Source organism: Urocitellus parryii, unplaced genomic scaffold (assembly GCF_045843805.1).
Source record: "Urocitellus parryii isolate mUroPar1 unplaced genomic scaffold, mUroPar1.hap1 Scaffold_48, whole genome shotgun sequence".
Classification (NCBI taxonomy): Eukaryota; Metazoa; Chordata; class Mammalia; order Rodentia; family Sciuridae; genus Urocitellus; species Urocitellus parryii.
The window spans coordinates 2,118,058-2,139,431 of NW_027554049.1; the positions used below are offsets into that span (position 1 = coordinate 2,118,058).

Below are 21,374 nucleotides of genomic sequence, written 5' to 3' on the forward strand. Positions count from 1 at the left end.
TTGAAACCTCTGTAACTGTGAGCCCCCAAGTAAACTTTCCCTTCTATAAATTGTTCTTGTCAGGTATTTTGGCCACAGCAATGCAAAAGCTAACTAAAAAAAGCCAATAGAAATTATTTTAACAGCTGCATGATATTCCATAATATGAATGTGTCATAATTTATACTACCTCCAAAAATAAGCATTTAGAGTTTTTCCTTTTTTTCAATGATAAAACTTTGATGAACACTTTACATGTTTTGCTCCTCTTCAATGCAGCATACTTTAAAAAAATTTTTTTTCAATGCAGCATACTTTTGAAATAATACTTCTAAATTCTGTTTTTGCTCAGTTTCTTAATCTTTGAGTTAATTGAAAAGACACCAATCAAACTTGCTTCAATGCTGTGGTTGGAGGAATAATGAGCCAAAGTTTGTAAAAATGCTTTGAAGTAGCTAGATGAAAGGGGCTGTGTAAATCACAACAGAAGTAGCTGTGTCAGACTGGATAATCAGGTTTGCTGTTACCACACTTGTCCTAGGCCCCATACAGTGGGACCCACGACCCTGTCCCACACAACAGCCAACACAGTCAACAATTTTGCACATTCATTTGGAAGGGGCTGCTCACTCTTGTTTTCAAACCTCAGCACAGGTAGTCTGCTTTGCCCATGCTCTGTGTAGTTTCTGTGGAGCACACAGCTGGAAGGAAACTTCAAGAGAGTCTAGCCCCACATCTCTTTTTGCAAGTCAGGAAACTGATTTCTCAGAAAAGTTGAATAACTTTGCCTAAAAATTTTTTGAGAAAATGCTTTTTCTGAAATGTAGAATACTAAGTAGCCGCATATGGTGGTGCATGCCTGTAATTCCAGAGGCTCAGAAAGCTGAGACTGGAGGATCCAGAGTTCAAAGCCAGCCTCAGCAATGGTGAAGTGCTGAGCAATTCAGTGAGATCCTGTCTTTAAATAAAATACGGGGGCTGGGGTTATGGCTCAGCAGTAGAGTGCTCACCTCACACGTGCAAGGCCCTGAGTTCAAACCTCTGCACCACATAAAAATAAATAAATAAATAAAAATACAAATAGGGCTGGGGATGTGGCTCAGGGGTTGAGTTTCCCTGAATTCAATGCCCAGTACCTTCCCACCTCAAAAAGAATGCTAAGTAATAGGTTTTGTTAAACTAGCATCTTTTAAAATAATTATCTTGAGATGGAAGATCTGCCTGCATGGTATATAATCCACAGATAAGAGTAGTTATTAACAACCTGATAAACAGGCTCTTAATGTTTTATGTTTGATAAATGAAGTGCCACAGAAAAATCCTAAGAATAAGATTATCTAAGGATTTGTGAGGTGTAGCCCATACCTTAAAGATGAATTGCTTGTTAGGACAAAGTTATTTTGAATGAGTATTTAGTAACTACAGGTCGAGTCCATGCACAAGACATTTAGGATACTCTTACCTTTCCCCAAATGTGGCCCAAAATGGTTTTCTTCAGCATTATGCATTGTACATACAGAATGGGACAGTTAGTAGTCATCAGTAGTCATCTCCTTTCCAGAATACTTTAGATGGCTTCTTTTGGTTAGAAACTGTTTTGGGAAACTCCCCTGAACTTTTTTTTCTCACGCAGATTCAGCAAAACACCATTAACTTATTTTGTGTTTTTGATTGATTTGCCAGCATGTGGGGAATGGAACCCAGGTCCTCCCGGATGCTAGACAAGTGCTCTGCACTCAGCTGTACCTCCAGTCCTCAACTTATTTTTAAACTGCTGTAATGTAGCAGGCCTTGGGGATAACTGTGGAATTTGGTTTTACTTAAATTGTGGACCAAATCTATCTGTTCTTACCACTTGGGGACCCTCTTTTATTTCCTTTGCTGAGAACATGTTAACCCAAACAGACTTTAAAATCATTCAAAGTCGGGCTGGGGTTGTGGTTCAGTGGTAGAGTGCTCACCTAGCACATGCAATGCCCTGGGTTCGAACCTCAGCACCACATAAAAATAAATAAATGAAGGTATTGTGTCCAACTACAACTAAAAAAAAAGGAAAAAAGGAAAAAAAAAGAAAATGTCTCATGCTATTAAAAATCACAATGCACAAAATATTAGTTTGGCTTATCCTAAGTTTAGCCTCGTTCAGTGCACAGAAGCAGAGAAAAACCTAGCCCAGTTCCTTATTCACAATATGACAACCATGTGTTTTCCCAGGGACTTCTACAGCTTGCAGCAAGTGAGCTATAGCAAAAAGCCACACAAGTCCCCAGTTTAAGCAACTGGACACTTGGGACTGCTCTACAGCTGAGCATCTAGCACAGTCAGCAGAAGGTGAGAAAGAGCATAATGCCTTAAGAGGAGAGCTGAGCAGATCAACAGGAGGAATAAAGGCCTCTACCAGCAATAGTCAAGCTCCCAGAATCAGCTGGGTGCAGGGATGAGGCACAGGGAGAAATGGCTTTTACTCTTTATATAAAGTTCAGTGCAAACTTGGAAAATAAAATTTTTATATCTGTCAGGGCTGTCAATATACAAACACTGAATATGCATGAAAGGTAAAGGTTAGAAGACTGTGGGGGGAAATAAAAGAGTGGGTTTGATTTTGAAATGGAATTGGTGTCAATTTCTTCTTCCCGTAATTTCAATGAATGGTTTGCAGCAAAGTCATACTATCAAATACAAACTAGAAAAAGAAAAAAATGTTGATTTTGAATATCAGTAGTACATGTAAATGGAAGCTGCTTTTATATCAGAAGAAATGGATTTGTATGGGTTTGTATGTCATTAGTGGCCCTAACCAAATAAGACAATGGGTCCTTTGAAAACCTGTAAAATGCACCCTTCCCCAAGAGCTGAATGAATCAATTTCCTCACCTGTAATAAAATGGTTTGGGTCCAGTCTCAATGCAAGGATACCTGAGAACTACTTTGTAAACTGCAAAATATATAGCTTTAGGTGTCTCATGAGGACTATGTAAAACATCTGAGTAAATTTTAAAACACAACTTCAAACATTCTGCCAGACTGTGAGATATTAATGTATATAACTTAGAGAACCAACAATCTGCCTGGATTTCCCTCTCTATTTTTCAGTTTCTCTCAGTGTCTGCTGCTTTCTCTGTCTTTTATTTATGTGCATTTTCTCTTCTCTGTCTCTCTCTCTCTCTCAGTCTCCCCGGTCTCTGTGTCTTTCTGTTCACCAGCCCATCAGGTTACCATGCATCATCCCAGAAAATGGTAAAATGCTCTTTAAAAAAATATTTTTTAGTTTTAGGTGGACACAATATCTTTATTTTATATTTGTGTGGTGCTGAGGATGGAACCCAGTGCCTCATGCATGCTAGGCAAGCATTCTACCACTGAGCCACAGCCCCTGAAATGCTCTTTAAAAAAAGAAAATTATTTTTTCATTGTAGTTGGATACAATACCTTTATTTTATTTATTTATATTTATGTAGTGTGGTGAGGATTGAACCCAGGGCCTTGCACGTGCTAGGCGAATGCTCTACTGCTGAGCCACAACCCCAGCCCCTGAAATACTCTTTTAAAGGGAGCATCTAGAAGTCTACTTCCATTTGTCACTGAGGTTCATTTCTTATCAGTTAGTTAGCAAGTGGTAGATAATTTTCTTCTCTGAGCTGGGTTTGGGTTGTTTGTGGGACTTTAACTCTCAGAATGACAAGCACAGAGCCTAGGATCTATGGACATCTTAGGATTCCATAAAAAAGTCTGAGACCCCTGGGGGGTTATAATCTACAAAAATGTGAAAAAAACCTCAAAATCAGAATTAATATTTAATTAAATGCTTATTTTATGTAAAATTTCATCAGCCAATGGTAAGACTACTGAAGTTAACTTGCAGTTAAAAAAAAATCCCCCTAGTTTGTAGCCTGATACATAATTATATGTAAAGTACATTTAATAAATGAGGAAGTGGGTACATATTTAACATGTTTAAATATGTAGTCAGGTGCTTCCAACTTAGAGAAATCTTAAAAAAAAAACCACCCTTAGATATGGATATTGGAATTGCAGGAGAGAATACAATACCATAAAAAATAGTTTTTCTATTTTATTAGTTTTCTTTTTGGTATTGGGGATTGAACTCAGGGACATTTAACCACTGAGTCACGTCCCCAGCCCATTTTATTTTTTATTTTGAGACAGGGTATCACCAAGTTGCTGAGGACCTTGCTAAGTTGCTGAGACTGGCTTTGGACCTTGCCATCGTCCTGCCTCAACCTCTCAAGCCACAGGGATTACAGGCATGCACCTCTACGCCTGGCTTTATTAGTTTTCTTAGAGCCTGAGACATTTGTGTTCGTTTAGTAGCAAACGACTAGTGATATGCACTGGATTAAAGAAGATGGGCTGGTAAATGGGCACCTGGCTCTCCTGACGCACCACCACTGCAACAGTCCTAAACAGAAAAAGCTTTCTATTTTTCTCAGCCTAACAATTTTGGCAATTTCAAAGTGGTTCCTTTTTCTTTACTTGTGTTTTAAAACTCCCTCTATATCTTTTTTTTTTTTTTTTTTTGCAAAGACAGAGTGAAGGAACTGATGAATTATTTGCTGCAGTGGAAATGCAGCAAAACCAAGTGCACCAACAAACAAGATGCTCTCAATGGAAAACCACCGAAAAAGGTCAGTGCCCTTTCTTCAGCAGTTTGTTGGCATCAGACTGATTCTATCAGAGTGAACCTCAAATGGCTACTAATAGCAGTAATATCTTAGAGTTATATGATGTCTTTTACTTCAGTATTCAAAAGAAAGTTGCACATCTGTACATACATTTTTCAAAGTATTTGAGGGCAATCAGCTGAGGAGGTAATTTTAATTTAGCACACATATTTCACTGCCAGGAAAATCTATTTTAGATACAGTAATAAACATAGCCTACATTATTCTCACTATTTGCAGGCACTGTTTCTAAATATCTATGATAGATACCTGACCTTACTGGGTCCAAAAGAAGAAAAGTCACAGAGAGGCTACATAACCTGCCCAAGTAACACAGCTAGCAAATGGTACAGTGCAACTCAAATCCAGGTGCTCTGAGCTAGACCCACGGCTACTTCTAAGAACAATAGTAAACAGTGTCTTTGTTCAACAATCAGACTCACCACAAATTTATTCTAATGTGATTTTAAAATATTTACAGTGACTAACCAACTACAAGATTTTTAAAAAAGATTTGAAATTGCATAGCACTAAGATGAGAGTGTTGTCCCCTCATGTTAGAGGTTTGGATGCTTTAAATTCATCGAGAGCAAATCAAAGTTAGAAATCTTAAAACTCAATATATTATATATCCTGGAATCACTTAGGAAACTTACAAACCTAATGTGGCTACTTTTTTTTTTTTTTGTAAAAGTGGAAGCATACTTTGTAAATATGTGCTTATAAGTGAGCTAAAACCCTGTTACTCAAAGGATATTCTAGGGGTGCAGGGGCAGTAATTAACATGATCACCTTCACTCCAGGCCAGTTAAAAGTACAGCACAGACCTGCTGGATCAGAACCCGCATGGATGATTCAAATGCATATTCAAGTTTGAGAAGCATTAATTCAAGAGAGCTGGTCTGTTTTTAATTTGGCAGACATAAATCTTATAGATCATTGTGAGTCTATCCTCCTCACTTCCTTGGCTCCTAGGAAGCTCAAAGTCAAATTTGCAGGTGACTTTTAGAGATACTTTTATATATTAAGATATATTTTGTGTAATAACCTTACCTAGATTTTGACTGATTTCCTCTCCTTATTTTATTTTCACCCAGAAAATTTTCACACCGTGTTATACAATCTCTATAAGCTGTCTCCATCGCTTTTTTAAAGTGGGAAGGTTTGTAAATAAGTCCATAAAAATAGAACACCGGCTATGTCCCCTCCTATCATTCCATGACCACAGACTCATGCCATTTTTTTTTGTTTATTCCAGTATCTGATGTTTCAGGTCAGATAAAAATGCAAACTCACAAAAGAATCAGTAAAAAATGAAAATGGGAAGAAAATCCCTGACATATAGAATGAAGAGAAAGGGCCATTTTCAGAATTCAGAGTGAGAAAAACAGAGTGTGAAATCTGTTCCAGGGCACAGCCAGAGGGCAGGAGGCTGCCTGAACTGGGCCAGGAGATGGGATTGCTAGGAGGCACTGGGGTGTGGGTTCCAGCAGTAGCGTGCCCCCAAGTAACCTTGGGCTCTGTGGGCAAGGCTGACACGTTCTGTATCAAGGCTGGTGCTGTTCTCTGAAAATCAGGGGCCTCTGCTCTACCCTGCCAAAGCAAGTGCAGTTAAGAAGCCAGAGAGAAAACATCACCAAATTGTTTAGAAACTCTATAAGAAGTGACCTAATATTCTCTTTCTAAAATCTTTTATGTTAAAAAAAAAGTCCTCAAAACCAAACAACAGCCAGCCTAATACCTCTTATTACTCTCTTTAAAATATTTTTTGAGGATATTCATACTTCCTCAATCAATGAACTGAATCTTGAATATCAGACATGGTGATTTTGCATAATATAAAACAACTATCATTACTACTAATAAATTGTCTTTTTGTTTTGCAGTGCTGGGGTCTGAACCCAGTAATTTGTCTTTAAAATTATTTGAACACTCACAGCTACTATGATATTTGCAGAGTAATTTTTCTATTACATCAATCCCCATCCCACCCCTTCATAGGAGGTAGGTTAAAAATTCCTTTTAAGTGTGCAATCAGAACTCACATTCCTTTTGCTATATAAAGCAGAATCTCAGGTCAGTTTCTACTGAAAAGAATCACAAATATTCAAGCATTTGAAACCCACTGGGGGAAACCTGACTACTTTAATAAACAAAAAATAAATCTCCCTTAACCCTGCTTGAAAATATTTTTTTAAACATACTGAACTAACTAAAATTTTACTAATTAAGGTACCCATGCCCCCCAATCTTCTTTTGAAATCCTACTTAGCAGGTTTAAGGTATTAAGAAGTTTATGTATCATTTGCTCTCATTTTATTAGGAATTAGTTTACTCAGCATTTTTTTCTTACAAAGAGGCTAGACATAGGAACTGAAAGTGTGAATGGAGAAAGATGAAAGAGGATGGGGTAGTTACCAGGAGGCATTGTTCTTAGTGAGATCTGGATGCTTGGGCTGGGAGGAGGGGGCAGGAGGAGCTGAGGAGAATTACAAAGAAAGGGAAGATGGAAAGGTACCCGAATCAATTTTTTTATTCTACATTTTTTCCCTTAAATTTGAGACTAACAAAATATTCCAAAGGTTCACTGGGCAAATGTATCTCTCTCAACTTCTGGCTATTCCCCATGGCACCTGTGATGTGGTTTAAAGGGTCTAAGTGATTTGGATAATCTTTATCTGATTGTCCTTGCACTTTTTTTTCCATACAGGAAGGGCTTAGAAATTTGTTCTACAGATTGAGCCCCCACTTGGTTTATTAGAACTCCATTTCAGTTACTTTTTGAGTGTCTACAAAAGAATGTATTTTTTTTCCTAAATGGGGTGGGATGGTAACAGCTTTAGCAGAATACATTTCAGACATCCTGCAAAATTTACCCTTCATCGCTAGTTTTCCTTTTGCTCAGTGTACTAACACACACACACACACACACACACACACACACACACACACACGGATCTTCAGATACTTGGGGAATATGTAGAGGGGGATTAGACAGGAGTGGGGTGAACAAGGTGCTGGGGTGCTGGACAAAAAGAGAAATGACCATATTCTTTAGTATATACAGTTTAGGGCTTCTCCCAGCCCCCAACTACTAAATATAAGAAAGCATGGGAAATCTGCTTTAACTGAGGTATATATAAATAAAAATCCTCCCTACTTTGCAGGCTTATTTCTTTGGAGTGAGCCTTAGTAAGAGGGTGGGGGAAAGGACATTTCTTGATTTTGAAGATCTGTCAAAAACTGGTTATTTTTCTTTTGTTAGGAAGGGATTCCTTGCAGATGTGCTGGAAATACACTAGACTGGGGGGATGCGTTCCCTAGACAGCCTTCTCATGTCATTCACAGAGTTCACACAGCAAGCTCCATTGCTTGCCCTCCACCCTCCATGTTTCTTCCAATCCAACTGGAGCTCTCTTCATTTTTGGTAGTGTTATGGCTTGGATGTGAGATGTCCCCTAGAAGCTCACGTTGAGACAATGAAAGAAGCTTGAAAGAAAAAAATGATTGGGTTATGATGCTCTTAACCCAATCAGTGAATAAACCATCCAATGAGGATTAACTAAGTGGTAACTGAAGACAGGGTGTGGCTACAGGAGGTGGCAACTGGGGGTGTGGCTTTGGGGTTTATATTTTGTATCTAGTGAGTTAGGGTCTCTCTCTCTCTCTCTCTCTCTCTCTCTGCTTCTGGATCATCATGTGGGCTACTTCCCTCTGCCATACTCTTCCACCATGATGTTAAGCCTCACCTTGAGCCCTGAGGAATGGAGCCAGCTGCCTATGAACTGAGATCTCTGAAACCATGAACCCCCAAATAAACTTTCCTCCTTTACAATTGTTCCTGTTAGGTCTTTTAGTCACAGCAGAAAAAAAAAAGTTGACTAAAACAGTTTGGTTAAGAACTGTCCTAGCAGCTTCTAAGATAACTACCAGTCATCCTTGCCTCCTGGTGGTCCAGCCCTGGGTAATGCTCCTCCTGTGAGTATGGATTAGACCTAGTGACTTGCACTGAATGAGGAGAATAGGACAAAAGTGATGGGATATGACTTTTGAGGTTAGATTACAAAAAGGCTCTGGCTTCCACATTGCTTGTCCTCTTGCTTGCGTGTTCTGATAAAGCCAGTTTCCATGTTGTGAGCTGTCCTTGGAAAAGACCAGTGCAGCAGAGTCTCAATGAAGTCTCTGTCTGATAACTAGTGGGGGACTGAGGCCCTCAGTCCAACAACCCAGGAACAAGCAATTCTTCCTACAACCACACAAGTGAGCTTTGAAGTAGACCCTCCTCCAGGGAGCCCCTGAAATGACCACAGCTCTCTGAAGGGCCTGAGCAGGAGCACCTGGATAATTCACACAAGCTGAATTCTAACTGTTGTCTAAATGGCAAAGTTTTGGGGAGGCAGCAATGGGTAACTAATACAAGTGTGTATATTGCTTAAGGTATACATTGGGTTATCCTCTGATACTTAATCATATGTTTCCTTGAAAAAAAATGGCTTTACCTTGTAAAATTTCTGCCTTGAATTAGTCACAGAGTTATCCTCATGGTCTGTGGAACATAATGCAATAACTACCTATGGGAAAATATTGTTAATCTCAAAAGAACCTCCTGGGAGTCAATTCAATCTCCATGTTAGTTTTAAAAAACTTGAGAATTTCTAAAAATATATTTTTTCTTTAGCTCTAGTTTCTGATTTTACTAACTAATGTGCCCTAAAGAGGCTATGTCAGGTTACACTAAAGATAAGAAGAATACTAAAAAGTACCTGCCACTAATATCCTTCCCTCTCCCACAAAGTTTTAATGAAAATCTCCTGTAAATAAAAGCAAAGACATCAATGAGATAATAAAAAATTACATGATTTGGCAACAGGTAGTTATAATGGTAGCTTTGTGGCATTGGTTACAAGTGTAGATAATTGTCTCTTCTTGGTGATCAGTGAGTGAAGGCACCCTCTGTGAGGCATCAGAGGAGCAGCAGGATCTCATTTCCAGCAATGATTGGTGTTGTAGATGGTCACCAATTGCCTGTCCTCCTGACCTGCACAAGACCACAACTGCACTCTCAATTCAAGACTATAGAAAAACGTATGTTTCCAGGTGCAAAGTCAAAGTAGAGATCACATCCAAACATTCTCACTTGAGAAAAGCTTTCCCTAGGCACCAACTCAGAATTTACTCTCAGTGAGTGATAGACCATGCAACAAAAATCAAGGTGGCCACCCAGGCCCTATCAGCACCTTGCAGAAGAGATGGCTTATCAGGAAGCTTGAGAAATCAGGGATGTGGCTAGTGCCCTCTCATGGCCACGTGGCAACTAAACCCTTCCCAGAACAAAGCACCTGCAAACTAAGCTAGTTATCAACCCACCTCATCCCCTTCCACATGCCAATCGCAAAGAGCATTTCCTGAGTGAGACTCCAAACCCTGTTTCAGGTCCTGAAGGGAGAAACAGTATGAGCCTCTGCTATCATCCAAGGAGTTGACAAGCAGATGGGGGTCTGCAGCATATATTCACATAACACAAATAAAAACCACAAATAAAATGTGCACTGTGAAGTATCTTGTATTTATCAAAAGACTTTGATGTGTAAAGTCTTTATTACTCTTCTCTCAAAGCCCCTGAGATCAGCATCACAAGGTTATCCCACTCTAGACATAAAGAAAATGAGTCTCAACCTCCTGGCTCTGATTCCGAGTCTCCTTTGGCCTCCCATCAGGTTGAATACAATAGGACTTTTAACACCACCCAGTTCTTCTCCAAGAAGGTTGATCTTTATGTTCTGTCTAAACAGAATTTCACTGGCTTCCAAATAATTCAGCCAGAGGGGCTAGGGAGCATAAGTACCATCATTTTGCTTATCCACAAAATGAGGACAGACCACTAATGTGATGTATGTTTTTAACAAAAGAGGAAGCAGCCATCAATCAAGTCTTCACCCCTGGGATGGCTGGTTATTAAAGTGAAAGAAAACCTGCTGGAGCAGAATAAGTCATCTCCCTCCCCTCTATGTCTCCCCATTAAGACTATCTTGTGGATGTTATAGAAGAATTATAATCACATGTAAGTATCCTGGGAGGCATATATTGGCAGCATCCAGCTCAAAAGTCATGAAGTAAAAAGCATTGCAGTCAGGGAATGTGAAGGTCAAGGGTGCAAGAAAGGCACAGGAGGATAGAACTTCAGATCAAGATGAGCCAAGCTTGAGGAGCATGGGGAAGTTTCCAGACAGATGGGGCTAAGGGGGAGCCAAGTGCTCACCAGACAATGATAGGAGAAGGGAAGGATGAGAAAACTCAAAAGAGTCCAATGAGGTGATTGGAGACATTAATTGAAGAATAGTCCCATGTCCCTACACAGGGAGGTAAAATCCTATAAGCCTGAGCTACAGAGAACAAGTCAGAATTCCTTTATATTCACCTCCTCAAAATGTAAATAGTGACTTTGGGTGTATTCATATGTGTCATCCTTGAGGATATCAACTGGTGCCTTGAGATAACAGAAATACAAATCTATTAATAACATGAAGAAGTGTATCTCCTGCCCACCTGTGAACTGATTGAAGGAATTTCAGAAAAGCAGCTGAACTAGTCTTTGAACTTGGATAAGAGAGAAAGGCTAGCTCAGGTCACTTCCGTTGAAAAAGGGGAAGGATTAAAAAACAAAAAAAAAAGGAACCAACTGCTTACTTTTTTAACTCTAACTACAAAAAAATGAACAGTGGGCTTTGAGATTTTCCCAATGCTAAATTGCATAATTATTACTTTGGGCCTGGGAATCCCTTAGAAACCAATACATCATGAAGTTGAATTCCTCTAATTTTGTCCTAATTGAGTCATAATACTTATATTTCAACAAATAGTTACATAGATCTCAGTTTATACTTGAAAGTTATCAAAAAAGCAGTATGAAGCCCAGGAGGTAAGACTGGGCCATTTTTGGAATTTGTATAACCTTTCAGGTGTTTTAAGCCAGTGGGAAAATTAAATCGATTTTTTTTTAATTAGTAGAGATCCATGAAATGTAAGCAATTAGTCATTTCTTTCTTTCTTTCTTTCTTTCTTTCTTTCTTTCTTTCTTTCTTTCTTTCTTTCTTTTCTTTCTTCTTTTTTTTTAAAGAAAACTATCTTATTTTGGGGCTCGTGTGCTGCTCAGTGGTAGAGAGCATGCTTGTTATATATGAGGCTTGGGGTTCAACCCTCAGCACCAGAAATAAAGCAAAAACAAGTAAAAATTATCTTATGCTGTCAAAACTCAGTCCTTCCAGCTACTCATGGTTCTCTTTATTTTGTGCTGTGGTGTTTGCCTACACCTCCCACTCACATCCACTTTTTCCGCTCAGAAAACCCTGACACAGCATCTCATATTTCACCCAACTTCTGCTGAGAGGGGCCAAGGGCAGCCTGTCTGAGGCCTCAGATCATGGGTCATCCATTAATGGAGAGCTGTTAAAACACCTCTGCTTCAGAGGAGTGTTTGAGTGCCGACCTTTGGGGGCCTCTGTGAAGAACACGGGAACGTTAGAACTAAGGGTGAAAAAGCCCAAAAGCACAGAAGGTCCCCTCCAGCAAACAGCAACACTTCTTTGAAGGCTATTTCATCAGAAGAGAAAAAGCTGGCCAAAAGTTCAAGATAGACTTTGGCAACATGAGTGAAGCCCATTTTCAAAATCAAACAAACAAAAGCCACAAAAAACTAACAAAAGAACTAAAATCAAGGAAAGAAGGCATCTTGAATTTGAGAGTGCTCCTTCTAGTCTGGACAAACCATTTGTCATCACAGTAAAACACAAGCCTGGAGTTGCCTTAATTTCATTACTTATCCATTGTCTCTGCCCCCACTGATCTTAACCCTTAGCCATGTGAAAACAAGATGCCTCATGAATTTTCCCGCCAAATGCTATGTAAAGGATCCATGAAGAAAACGATGCTCATCCCTGCTTAATGGGCTGCAGGGGTTTTAGTTAAAATAGTCATGAATAAGCAGCAGCACTAACACACTGTGGATTCAGATGGAGTAGATATAAATAAGCAGACTGATAAGGGCTGTGAGTTGAGGGACCAGCAAAATAAGTGTACACAGCACCTCCCTCTAACATATTTCACTATTGCTGTGCCCCTGGATTCCAGCAAAATTTTTCACATTCTTTTAGTTTTGTATATGAGGCAGCCATGGTGAATGTGTAAATATGTACACTGAAAAACAGCTCTCATAGGAGATCTCACTGTCAGCACAATGGGATGTATTTCTTTGTCCCCTTCCCCACTGCATCTTTGAAAAACAGTGGGAAACTTACATTGATTTTTTAATTAGTAAAGATACATGAAATCTAAGCAATTAGTCATTAAAAAATTAGTAATTTTTTTTCAAAAACAGTGTTGGACTTACTAATGAAAGAAGGCAGAAGCTGCAGATGAGAATAAAATCTTTCGCAAAATATGACAACTGCCATCTCTTGAAACACTGGAATACTTTTTAGTTTTTCTTGGTCTTTGGCTTCAAAGGCAAAAGATGAAGTGCATTTTCTTCTTTAATAAATCACCACTCCTGTTTTCTAATGAGAAAGGTAGGGAACTGTCTGAATCCAGAAAGTAAGCTAATTGTGCCTCCCAGTGGCTGAATGGTGTACTGAAGCTGTAGCTCTGCAAAGCCTCAGCATAATAATCCTGGGTCATTGGCCTCCCCTCCTGAATTTTTTCATTCTTATAAAAAGAAGTGCTGAATTTTGAAGCAAGACATCATAAATATGGGGATTGTGTCCCCGCCTTATTACTGAGACCAAGTTGCTACTGGCACCAGGAATTCCCTTGTCTTTGTGTTCAGTCCCTGGCTAATTCAAATGGCTAGATTTGATCTGAGCAGTCATTGCTCTTCCTAAGTAAATGGCTTGATTATAAAATTTTGATGGATGAAAGTTCTAAGAACAAGGACTGGGCTTCTGGATTGTCTTATACTTAAGGTAGAGTTCTTAAAACACTTCTTTAAAGAGTTAGGAATTTTTCCAATAAATAAGTGTGCCATAAGTTATTTCATTATAACATTCATAATAGAAAAAGAGCAGAAAGGTCTTAAGAGCCCATCAATACAGGACTTAAAAAATCACAACTGTTCATATAATACAATTGAATGCAGCTATAAAAACGTAGTTTCATGTATTCACATCAAAGTGCTCACACAATATAGTACTCAGTGAAGAAATCAAGATACAGAACAGTGTGAAGATCATGACACATTTATATGGACAGGGAAAAGTGCATGAATATATTGGCTTATATATGCATAGTCCATATCTGAAAGGATGATTAAGAAATTGAAACAAAAAGGCTGTCTCCAATGGTCAAAGTTAGGCTCGAGGTATAAAAGGTGCACTGTTTCCATCTGTTTGGGTCACTATTATTTCCACAGTGTCTATAACAGGGTCTGGCACAATACAGGCACTCAACAGTTGTAAAATAAATGAAGGTATAACATCAACCTCTTTCTCTACATCTATATCCAGAAGCCCCAAACCCCTTGGTTTTATTATGTTAATAAGCATTTGTTTGTGGAAAAGAAGTTTTTATAAACAAACCATTTATACACATATGTGGGTTTTTTCTAAAGAGGAGAATTGAATAGTTGGAAATCAGAAGTGGTAGAGAGAATTTTTCCTCTGTGCACTTTTGCACCTTTCAAATCCTGAACTACTATAACAACAGGCTGTCTATTCCAGAATGAATAAAATTCAAAGAAACAATAAATAATGGATGCCATATACATATGATATATATATATATATATATATATATATATATATATATATATATATATATATATATATATATTTGGTACTGGGTATTGAACTAAGGGATGCTTAACTGCTGGGCCACATACCCCATCCTTTTAAATATTTTATTTAGAAACAGGATCTCACTGAGTTGCTGAGGGCCTCACTAAGTTGCTGAGGCTAGCTTTGAACTCGCCATCCTTCTGCCTCAGCCTCTGGACCTGCTGGAATGGATTACAGGCATGTGCTATTGCGCCTGGTAACCCAGGCATAATTTTGATGGTGATTTAAAGAGACAGCGCCAAACATATCATAAACTTCTAACCATTAATTAGCAATAACACTTGAGTGCTTATAGCATCTAATGAATATTATGCCATAAAACCACCATCCTCACATGGAGAGGTATGCTGTGGTGTTGTAGGTTCTCAATAGACACATACTTACTCTTTGCCAAATCCACTTTAACTCATGTCCAGGTGTACATTGGGATTGCTTCCCAAACCAGGCAAGTGAAGCAGCAGCTCCTTTCCAATGAGTTTCCAGAGGCCTAAGTCACCTTTGGCTGTGGACCTTTGGATGATGCTATGCAGGACCTTTACCTCTTTCTGGGAGAATGAAAACTTCTCTTTCACGCAGAGAGGGAAACTTTGATTTTTAACAAAGGAGAGTCTGAGATCACCAGAGTGCCACCTCCTGAATTGGAGTCTTTAGGGTAAGACTGAACACTGGAAGTCACAATCACTCTGTCTCCAGCATTGAGAAGATCTATTCTGGATATAGAGTTAGCTGGCCTTAAACTGGGTATCCATTTCCTTGGATAAAATAGAATCCTATTCAAGGATACTCCCTATACCCCAACTCCTGCCTAACCACTTCATCCAGAGTTATTTTGGGTTCATTCCTTCCCTTAGGAATTTTATTCACTAATCATAACTGCCTGCCACTCATTCAAGATCAACTCTTACATCCATCCTATACCATTCTTTTTCACATGTAAACTATAAGTCTGGTAATGTTCCTTAAAATCCCACTGTGAAACAGGAGGCACCTCCATGTTAGGCCAGAGCAGACCTCTCTGGTCTGAGAACGTTCAGTCATATGGGAGGAGGCCTGAAAACAGCTAATTATTCATCAAAGAAATCATGTTCTGACTGATCCGTCTGTTCCCAGCAAGCACAGTCCTCCACAGTGAGTCTGGTAATTGGATAAACAAGACCTCAGAGAATCTCGAGGGCTGGGATGAGTGATGAAATGCACTTTATGTGGCTTTCTTTAATGTAATCACCAGTTAAAGGGATGGCGAGGAGCTTAACAAGCTCATTACAACCTAGGTGCCTGTGATCTCGCATATACCCCCATGGCAGCCACAGGATAAAATGCCCTTGAAGACCTCGCTGGGCCTTGGCCCCCACTCAGTCTTCATTCTGCTCCCACCAGAAGGCAGCTGGCATCTCCATTACCAGCTGTTGATCACACGGAAAATAAGCCAGAAGTTAGTTCAAATGTGTTTGTAAACGAACAACTGGTATTTAAAAAAATCTGTGTGTAGAGACAGGAAGGCCAAACTCAGGCTTGGATAATCCTCTTTATCAACCTAATTTTTTGCAGCTACTTTCAGAATCGCTGTCTTTTTGTATGTGATTTCTCAAAGCCACTTGCCTGAGTCTGTCTCAGGAGACTAGTCTGACCCCATGCCTCAGCTCATGGTGGGGTGGGGCCGGTGGATATGTCCCTGCAGAGGACCAGAGTCCCTGATTCGAGACCTGGTTATTCCTGGGATTAGCACTTTTGCCTTTGGGAGTTGATCTTTTCCTGTGTGAGCAAGTGTTTGTTTTCTGAATGCCCAACTCTTGGGAGTCCTGGCAGTCTGTAACTGAGCTGGGACCTCTCCTTAAGCAGCTTGGCGAGGGTAGAGGCAGGGTCAAGGGTCACACAGGATGCCACTTGAGTCGTGTTCTCTGCAGTACAACATGGTGACCTTGACCAAGGCCACCTGAGGGGGCAGGCGAAGAAAGGAAGCACCTAAAGAAGTGGAAGGAAGGTGAAGCTGAGGGCTCAAAAGCAATTTCAGCTGATCCTGAGCCATTCTCCTCGAGGGTCCATGGCAGATGCTCCTTTAAGGGAGATAGAGGTAACCTGAATTTACTTATGTGGTGTTCAACAGAAACCTCATCAATGTTAAGATTCCTGCACTGTGTGACTCTGGTCACCCTTCCCACTGGAGGCCAGGCAATGTCTTCCATTACAACCATGTGATAGTCTACCTTCCATCCCTACCCCCGTCTAGGGAATTCTGTTTGTTAAAAGTATATTCTTTAATACTTGAATCCTAGGAGTCATTGGTTCAACAGATATATCTGTTTTCTATAAGCTCTGGTAGATCAACTTTTTATAAGTTAGACCATATTTCACATTCATGAGGTGACTCCTCTATGAAACATAGAACCATCCCTGAATTCACTGGCTCCTAAATCTTCATTTTCACGTATTTGATTTCCTATGACCAGACTGAATGGTGCAGACATAGCAATGTTCACAGTGGATGTTGCCCTACATGCCGGGCCCTTAGCATCATGTCCAGAATTCCTCAGGCAAGTCAAATGAAAGCTTTTCTAACAGAAACGGGAATTTTTGAATAGTACTCTCAGCAGAGAGAAGACTTCAAGTCATACCTGTTCTCATAGGGGAATGAGTTTAGAGAGTAGATGCTTAAAAGAGACCTTTATTTTGGGGGAGGGAATAGAAAAGCCACAAAGTTTCAGGTTTTTTGAGTCATGGGGAGATGGTAAGGAATAAAAAGAAAGCAAAATGAACAGAAATAGGAAGGTGAGGTTTCCCAAGGCAAACTTTGTTAACAGACCACTTTTTCCTGGGGAGAGGTGTAGGTGTATGAAAGGGGAGTCTTAGTCTGGTCCTGACTTTCTGTCAAAACCAACCTAATCAGGCCAGGTGTGGTGGCCATGCCTGTAATCCCAGTGGCTCGGGAGGCTGAGGCAGGAGGATCATGAGTTCAAAGCCAGACTCAGCAAGGGTGAGGCACTAAGCAATTGATTGAGACCCTATCTCTAAATAAAATACAAAATAGGGCTGGGGATGTGGCTCAGTGGTTGAGTGTCCCTGAGTTCAATCCCAGGTACCAAAAAGAAAAAACCCAACCTAATCGCCCACTATCAAGCACAGGAGGACTGGAGAAGAAATTAAAAGTTTAACAACATAAGAGGTTAGAACAAGATGATCTCTAAATTCCTTGAAGTTTTCACATAGTAAGATTCTCTTACGACATGAAGAAGAAAACCAAGTCCTTAAATAAGTTATAAAATATGGTGGCCTGGAAGCCAAGGGAAGGGGAGACTGCCAAACTTGAGGGAAGTATTTTCTATCACCCCAAGAATAAAGGCCTGGTTCCCAGTGCAGAGGCCTTGGCCTTTCTACAGTGTTCAGAACAGCTCAAGAACATCACTGTGTGTTTCTGGGTCTGCTTCTCATGACGCCTCGTTGGTCTGCAGCAATCTGTCCAGACGTGTCCTCCTTAGCACTCCTACATTTCTGAGTCTTTCAGTGTACAAATGCATTCCAATCCTGCTGTGATGTAATTAAGGGATAATGTCTGCAGCACAGAGCAAAGAGAGTTATAAATGACTCCCATGGGTGATTAAATGCTGAGGGGAAGCTGGATAACCGGTAGAATTCATTTGGTACAAGTTTATTCCAATGCTACAAGTGTTATTTTCCAATTATAGGATAAGGTTTATAAAAGACACAAACATAGCATCTACCAAGCAAACATTTTCTATCCTTCATCTCCCTCTAGGGAGTGGGAATTGAAAGGACTGCATGCTAAGAATGCTTATCTTATCTAGGAGGAGGTCTTGGGGGCTGAATTGGCATTTAAAGAATGAGGATAGAGAATGAAGAGCTGTGTTAGGATGGATTAACTGGGGCACACACATGTGTAAGGAAGAGCTCTGATTCTTTGTAAGTGTTGTTTGTCTCTCTCACTGTGAGTTTTGATCCCAATGAACCATTCACCTTCTCTTTCTGCGTCTCAATTCTGTGAATCAGGAAAAGTGCAGGGGCCTTTGGATGAGGTGAGCTCTGAAGCTTTTTGCATCTGAGTCCCACATATGGAATACAAAGTGCAGATGAGGAACTGGGGAAACAGGAATTCTCTTACACTGATGGCAGGATAGCAAACTGGTGCAATTTTGGAAACAAGCAGTATAAATAAATCCGAAAATGCATGCTAGCAGTGACTCAGCGATTTCACTTTTAGGCATATTCAAACTTTGAAACGTGCACAGATAAGGACAAAAACTCACTGACAGTGTTGATGAGAATCAAGCATTGGAAAAAAACGCAAATGTCTATCAAGAGTGAAATGGACAAATAAGACATGGCTTCTTCAAACAAAGGAATACCATTCAGCAGTTAAAAGGAGTGACATACTCTGAAATTCTAAAATGCAAGATGTTTAGGAGTTCGCACTGTTTAAATTCATGGCAATCCAACTAACTTAAAAGAAAGAAGACTAACTGAATGTAAGGCATTGAGTCAATAAAATTCATGAGTACATAGTAATAAAAAAGGGAGAAGAAAAAATATTGTTAAGTAAAAAAAAGTGCATGTGGAGTATGAGGTCATTATGTAAATTTTAAGAGAATATAAAAATAATATCATTCACACCAGGTGAGGGGATACACACTTGTAATCCCAGCAACTCAGGAGGCTGAGGCAGGAAGATCACAAGTTCAAAGCCAGACTTAGCAATTTAGCAAGGTGCTAAGCAACTTAGTAAGACTCTGTCTCATAAAAGAGGGTTGGAGATATGGCTCTGTGGTTAAGTACCCCTGGGTTCAATCCCCAGTGCCAGAAAACAAAACAAAACAAAAAACAAACAAAAACAATAAGTAAAAACCCTTCAGTAGTCACAGATACATATGCGTGTGTGTGCATGCATGCACATGTGTAAACCAGAGAAAATGGAAGAACACACAAGTGTTCATAATGCTAGTGAAGACTGGGAGGTACGGTAGAAGTCTGCAGTCAGATACTGGGGATAAAGATGCTTCATTTAATCACTATGATTTAATTTTATGTTCTATTTAAAAATTAATAACTCATAAACAATAAAATCTCATTTCTGGATGGTGGAGAAAAGATGGAAAAACTTTTGTGTGTGTGTGTTTAATTCAAAAAAATCTTCTCAAAACAAACAATAAAAGTACATGAACAGGGGCTGGGATTGTGGCTCAGCAGTAGAGCGCTCGCCTAGCACGGGCGGTGCCCGGGTTCAATCCTCAGCACCACATAAAATTAAAAGGTATTGTGTTGTGTCCATCTAACCTAAAAAATAAATATATAATATTTTAAAAAAGTACATGAGCAGCAATGCTTTTGGCAGATGTGTCTTGACAAGAGATCCTTCCCAAATCCCACATGAAGGATCAGGTGGCACCACATGTGACTCTCAGATCCCAAAGCAGCCTGGTCTTTCAGGAACTCAGAGTCCAGTTCCTTGCTCTCCAATAAGGTAGTCACCACATGTTGCTACATAAATTTAAATTCAGACAAAATAAGATTAGATTTTTAGTTCTGACACTGCACTAACCACATTTCAAATACAGAACAGACAAATACTGAATAGTTTAGCAGCTACTGTATCAACCAGCACACATACAGAACATTTCTGTCAGTGCTGTAAATTCTCTTGGGTAGAGCTGGCCTTGAGCTGAAGACCCATCTTTTAGACAAGTCAGACATTGAAGTCATACTGTTTTTTTTTTTTATTTTATGTCCTTGTGCACAGAAGAAAACCAAGTTATTGATTAGTAGAGCCATTTCATTTCTATAATATGAATCTAAATTAGCCACTATAATCTAAATTGCACTTTAGAAACAGTTTCTTGTTAAGGAGAATTACATAAACCATTTTTAGAAAGAGATCTACCAATTATCTATAGTTACATAACCATCACATTTGCTTCCCCCCAAACCTAGGAAGATATGTTGGAGGATGAGAAAAGCATTATCCAAACACAACTCCAGAGGTGGGTGTCACGGTTTTCCAAGAGCCTGTGTTTCTTACCTGTACATGGTATGAGGGACATACACTTCTCGGATTGGAAATTCCAAAATCTCTTTGTGTGGACATGTTCGGTTTTCAGGAAAGAGTTTCACAGGCAGCATTTCAGGAGTCAGACAGCAGTTGATGATCTCTGGAGCTGGAGATATCTCCAGTTTGAGCAAGCCTAGAGAGAGTTCAGCACAGAAATAGTCATGTAAGAGGGATCTAGAAAGACCCAAACCTGCAGACCAACTCAGATTCTTAACTTCAAATGCATGCACCCCACATTGTACTGTATTTCTTTTATGAATATAAGGGTAATTTGTGAGAGTGTGAGAGTTTTGGAGTTCCTAGATAGTTTCCCATAGTTTGAGAAAAAGCATGTCATGACAACTTTTGAGATGAGGTTTCTATAAAATAAAAGGCAAGAAATTGTGATATGACTGAGAATGGATCAGAGGATCTTTAAAGTTCCTTCCATAACTATCACACTATAGTAATTCACAGCTAAGTAACTTTCCTGTATTGCTAGCAACAATTGGTGGTTTTCAAAGTGAGTTCCTTGGTACCCCAGGGTGCTGTAGAAATATCTTATGGAATACTGTGCTGACAATAAGGAAAGCGTCTTTACCTTCCCCAAAGCAGTTCACATTTATTTTTTTAAATACTAGGTTTCCTTATAATATTACATAAGATAAAAGAGGCTTCTCTGTTCAAAAAATTATCTGAGAAACCAGATCTAGAATATATTATTTACAGAATCAATTCTTTAATAAATAGAAAACATTAACAAAAATTTGGTCTGCCAAAAATGCAGACCAATTCAGATTCTTTTTTTTTCTTTGTGGTACTAGGGATTGAACCCAGGGCCTTTTGTATGGG

General features: G+C 39.4%; 1 protein-coding gene across 1 annotated transcript in view; it reads right to left on the minus strand.

Moving 5' to 3' along the window:
- Nucleotides 1-21,374, minus strand: part of LOC144252566 (dedicator of cytokinesis protein 8-like) — a 98,386-nt gene that overhangs the window by 38,170 nt on the left and 38,842 nt on the right. The window contains 1 exon segment of the mRNA XM_077794808.1: nucleotides 20,514-20,676. Within this exon segment, the coding sequence (XP_077650934.1) occupies nucleotides 20,514-20,676 (163 nt within the window).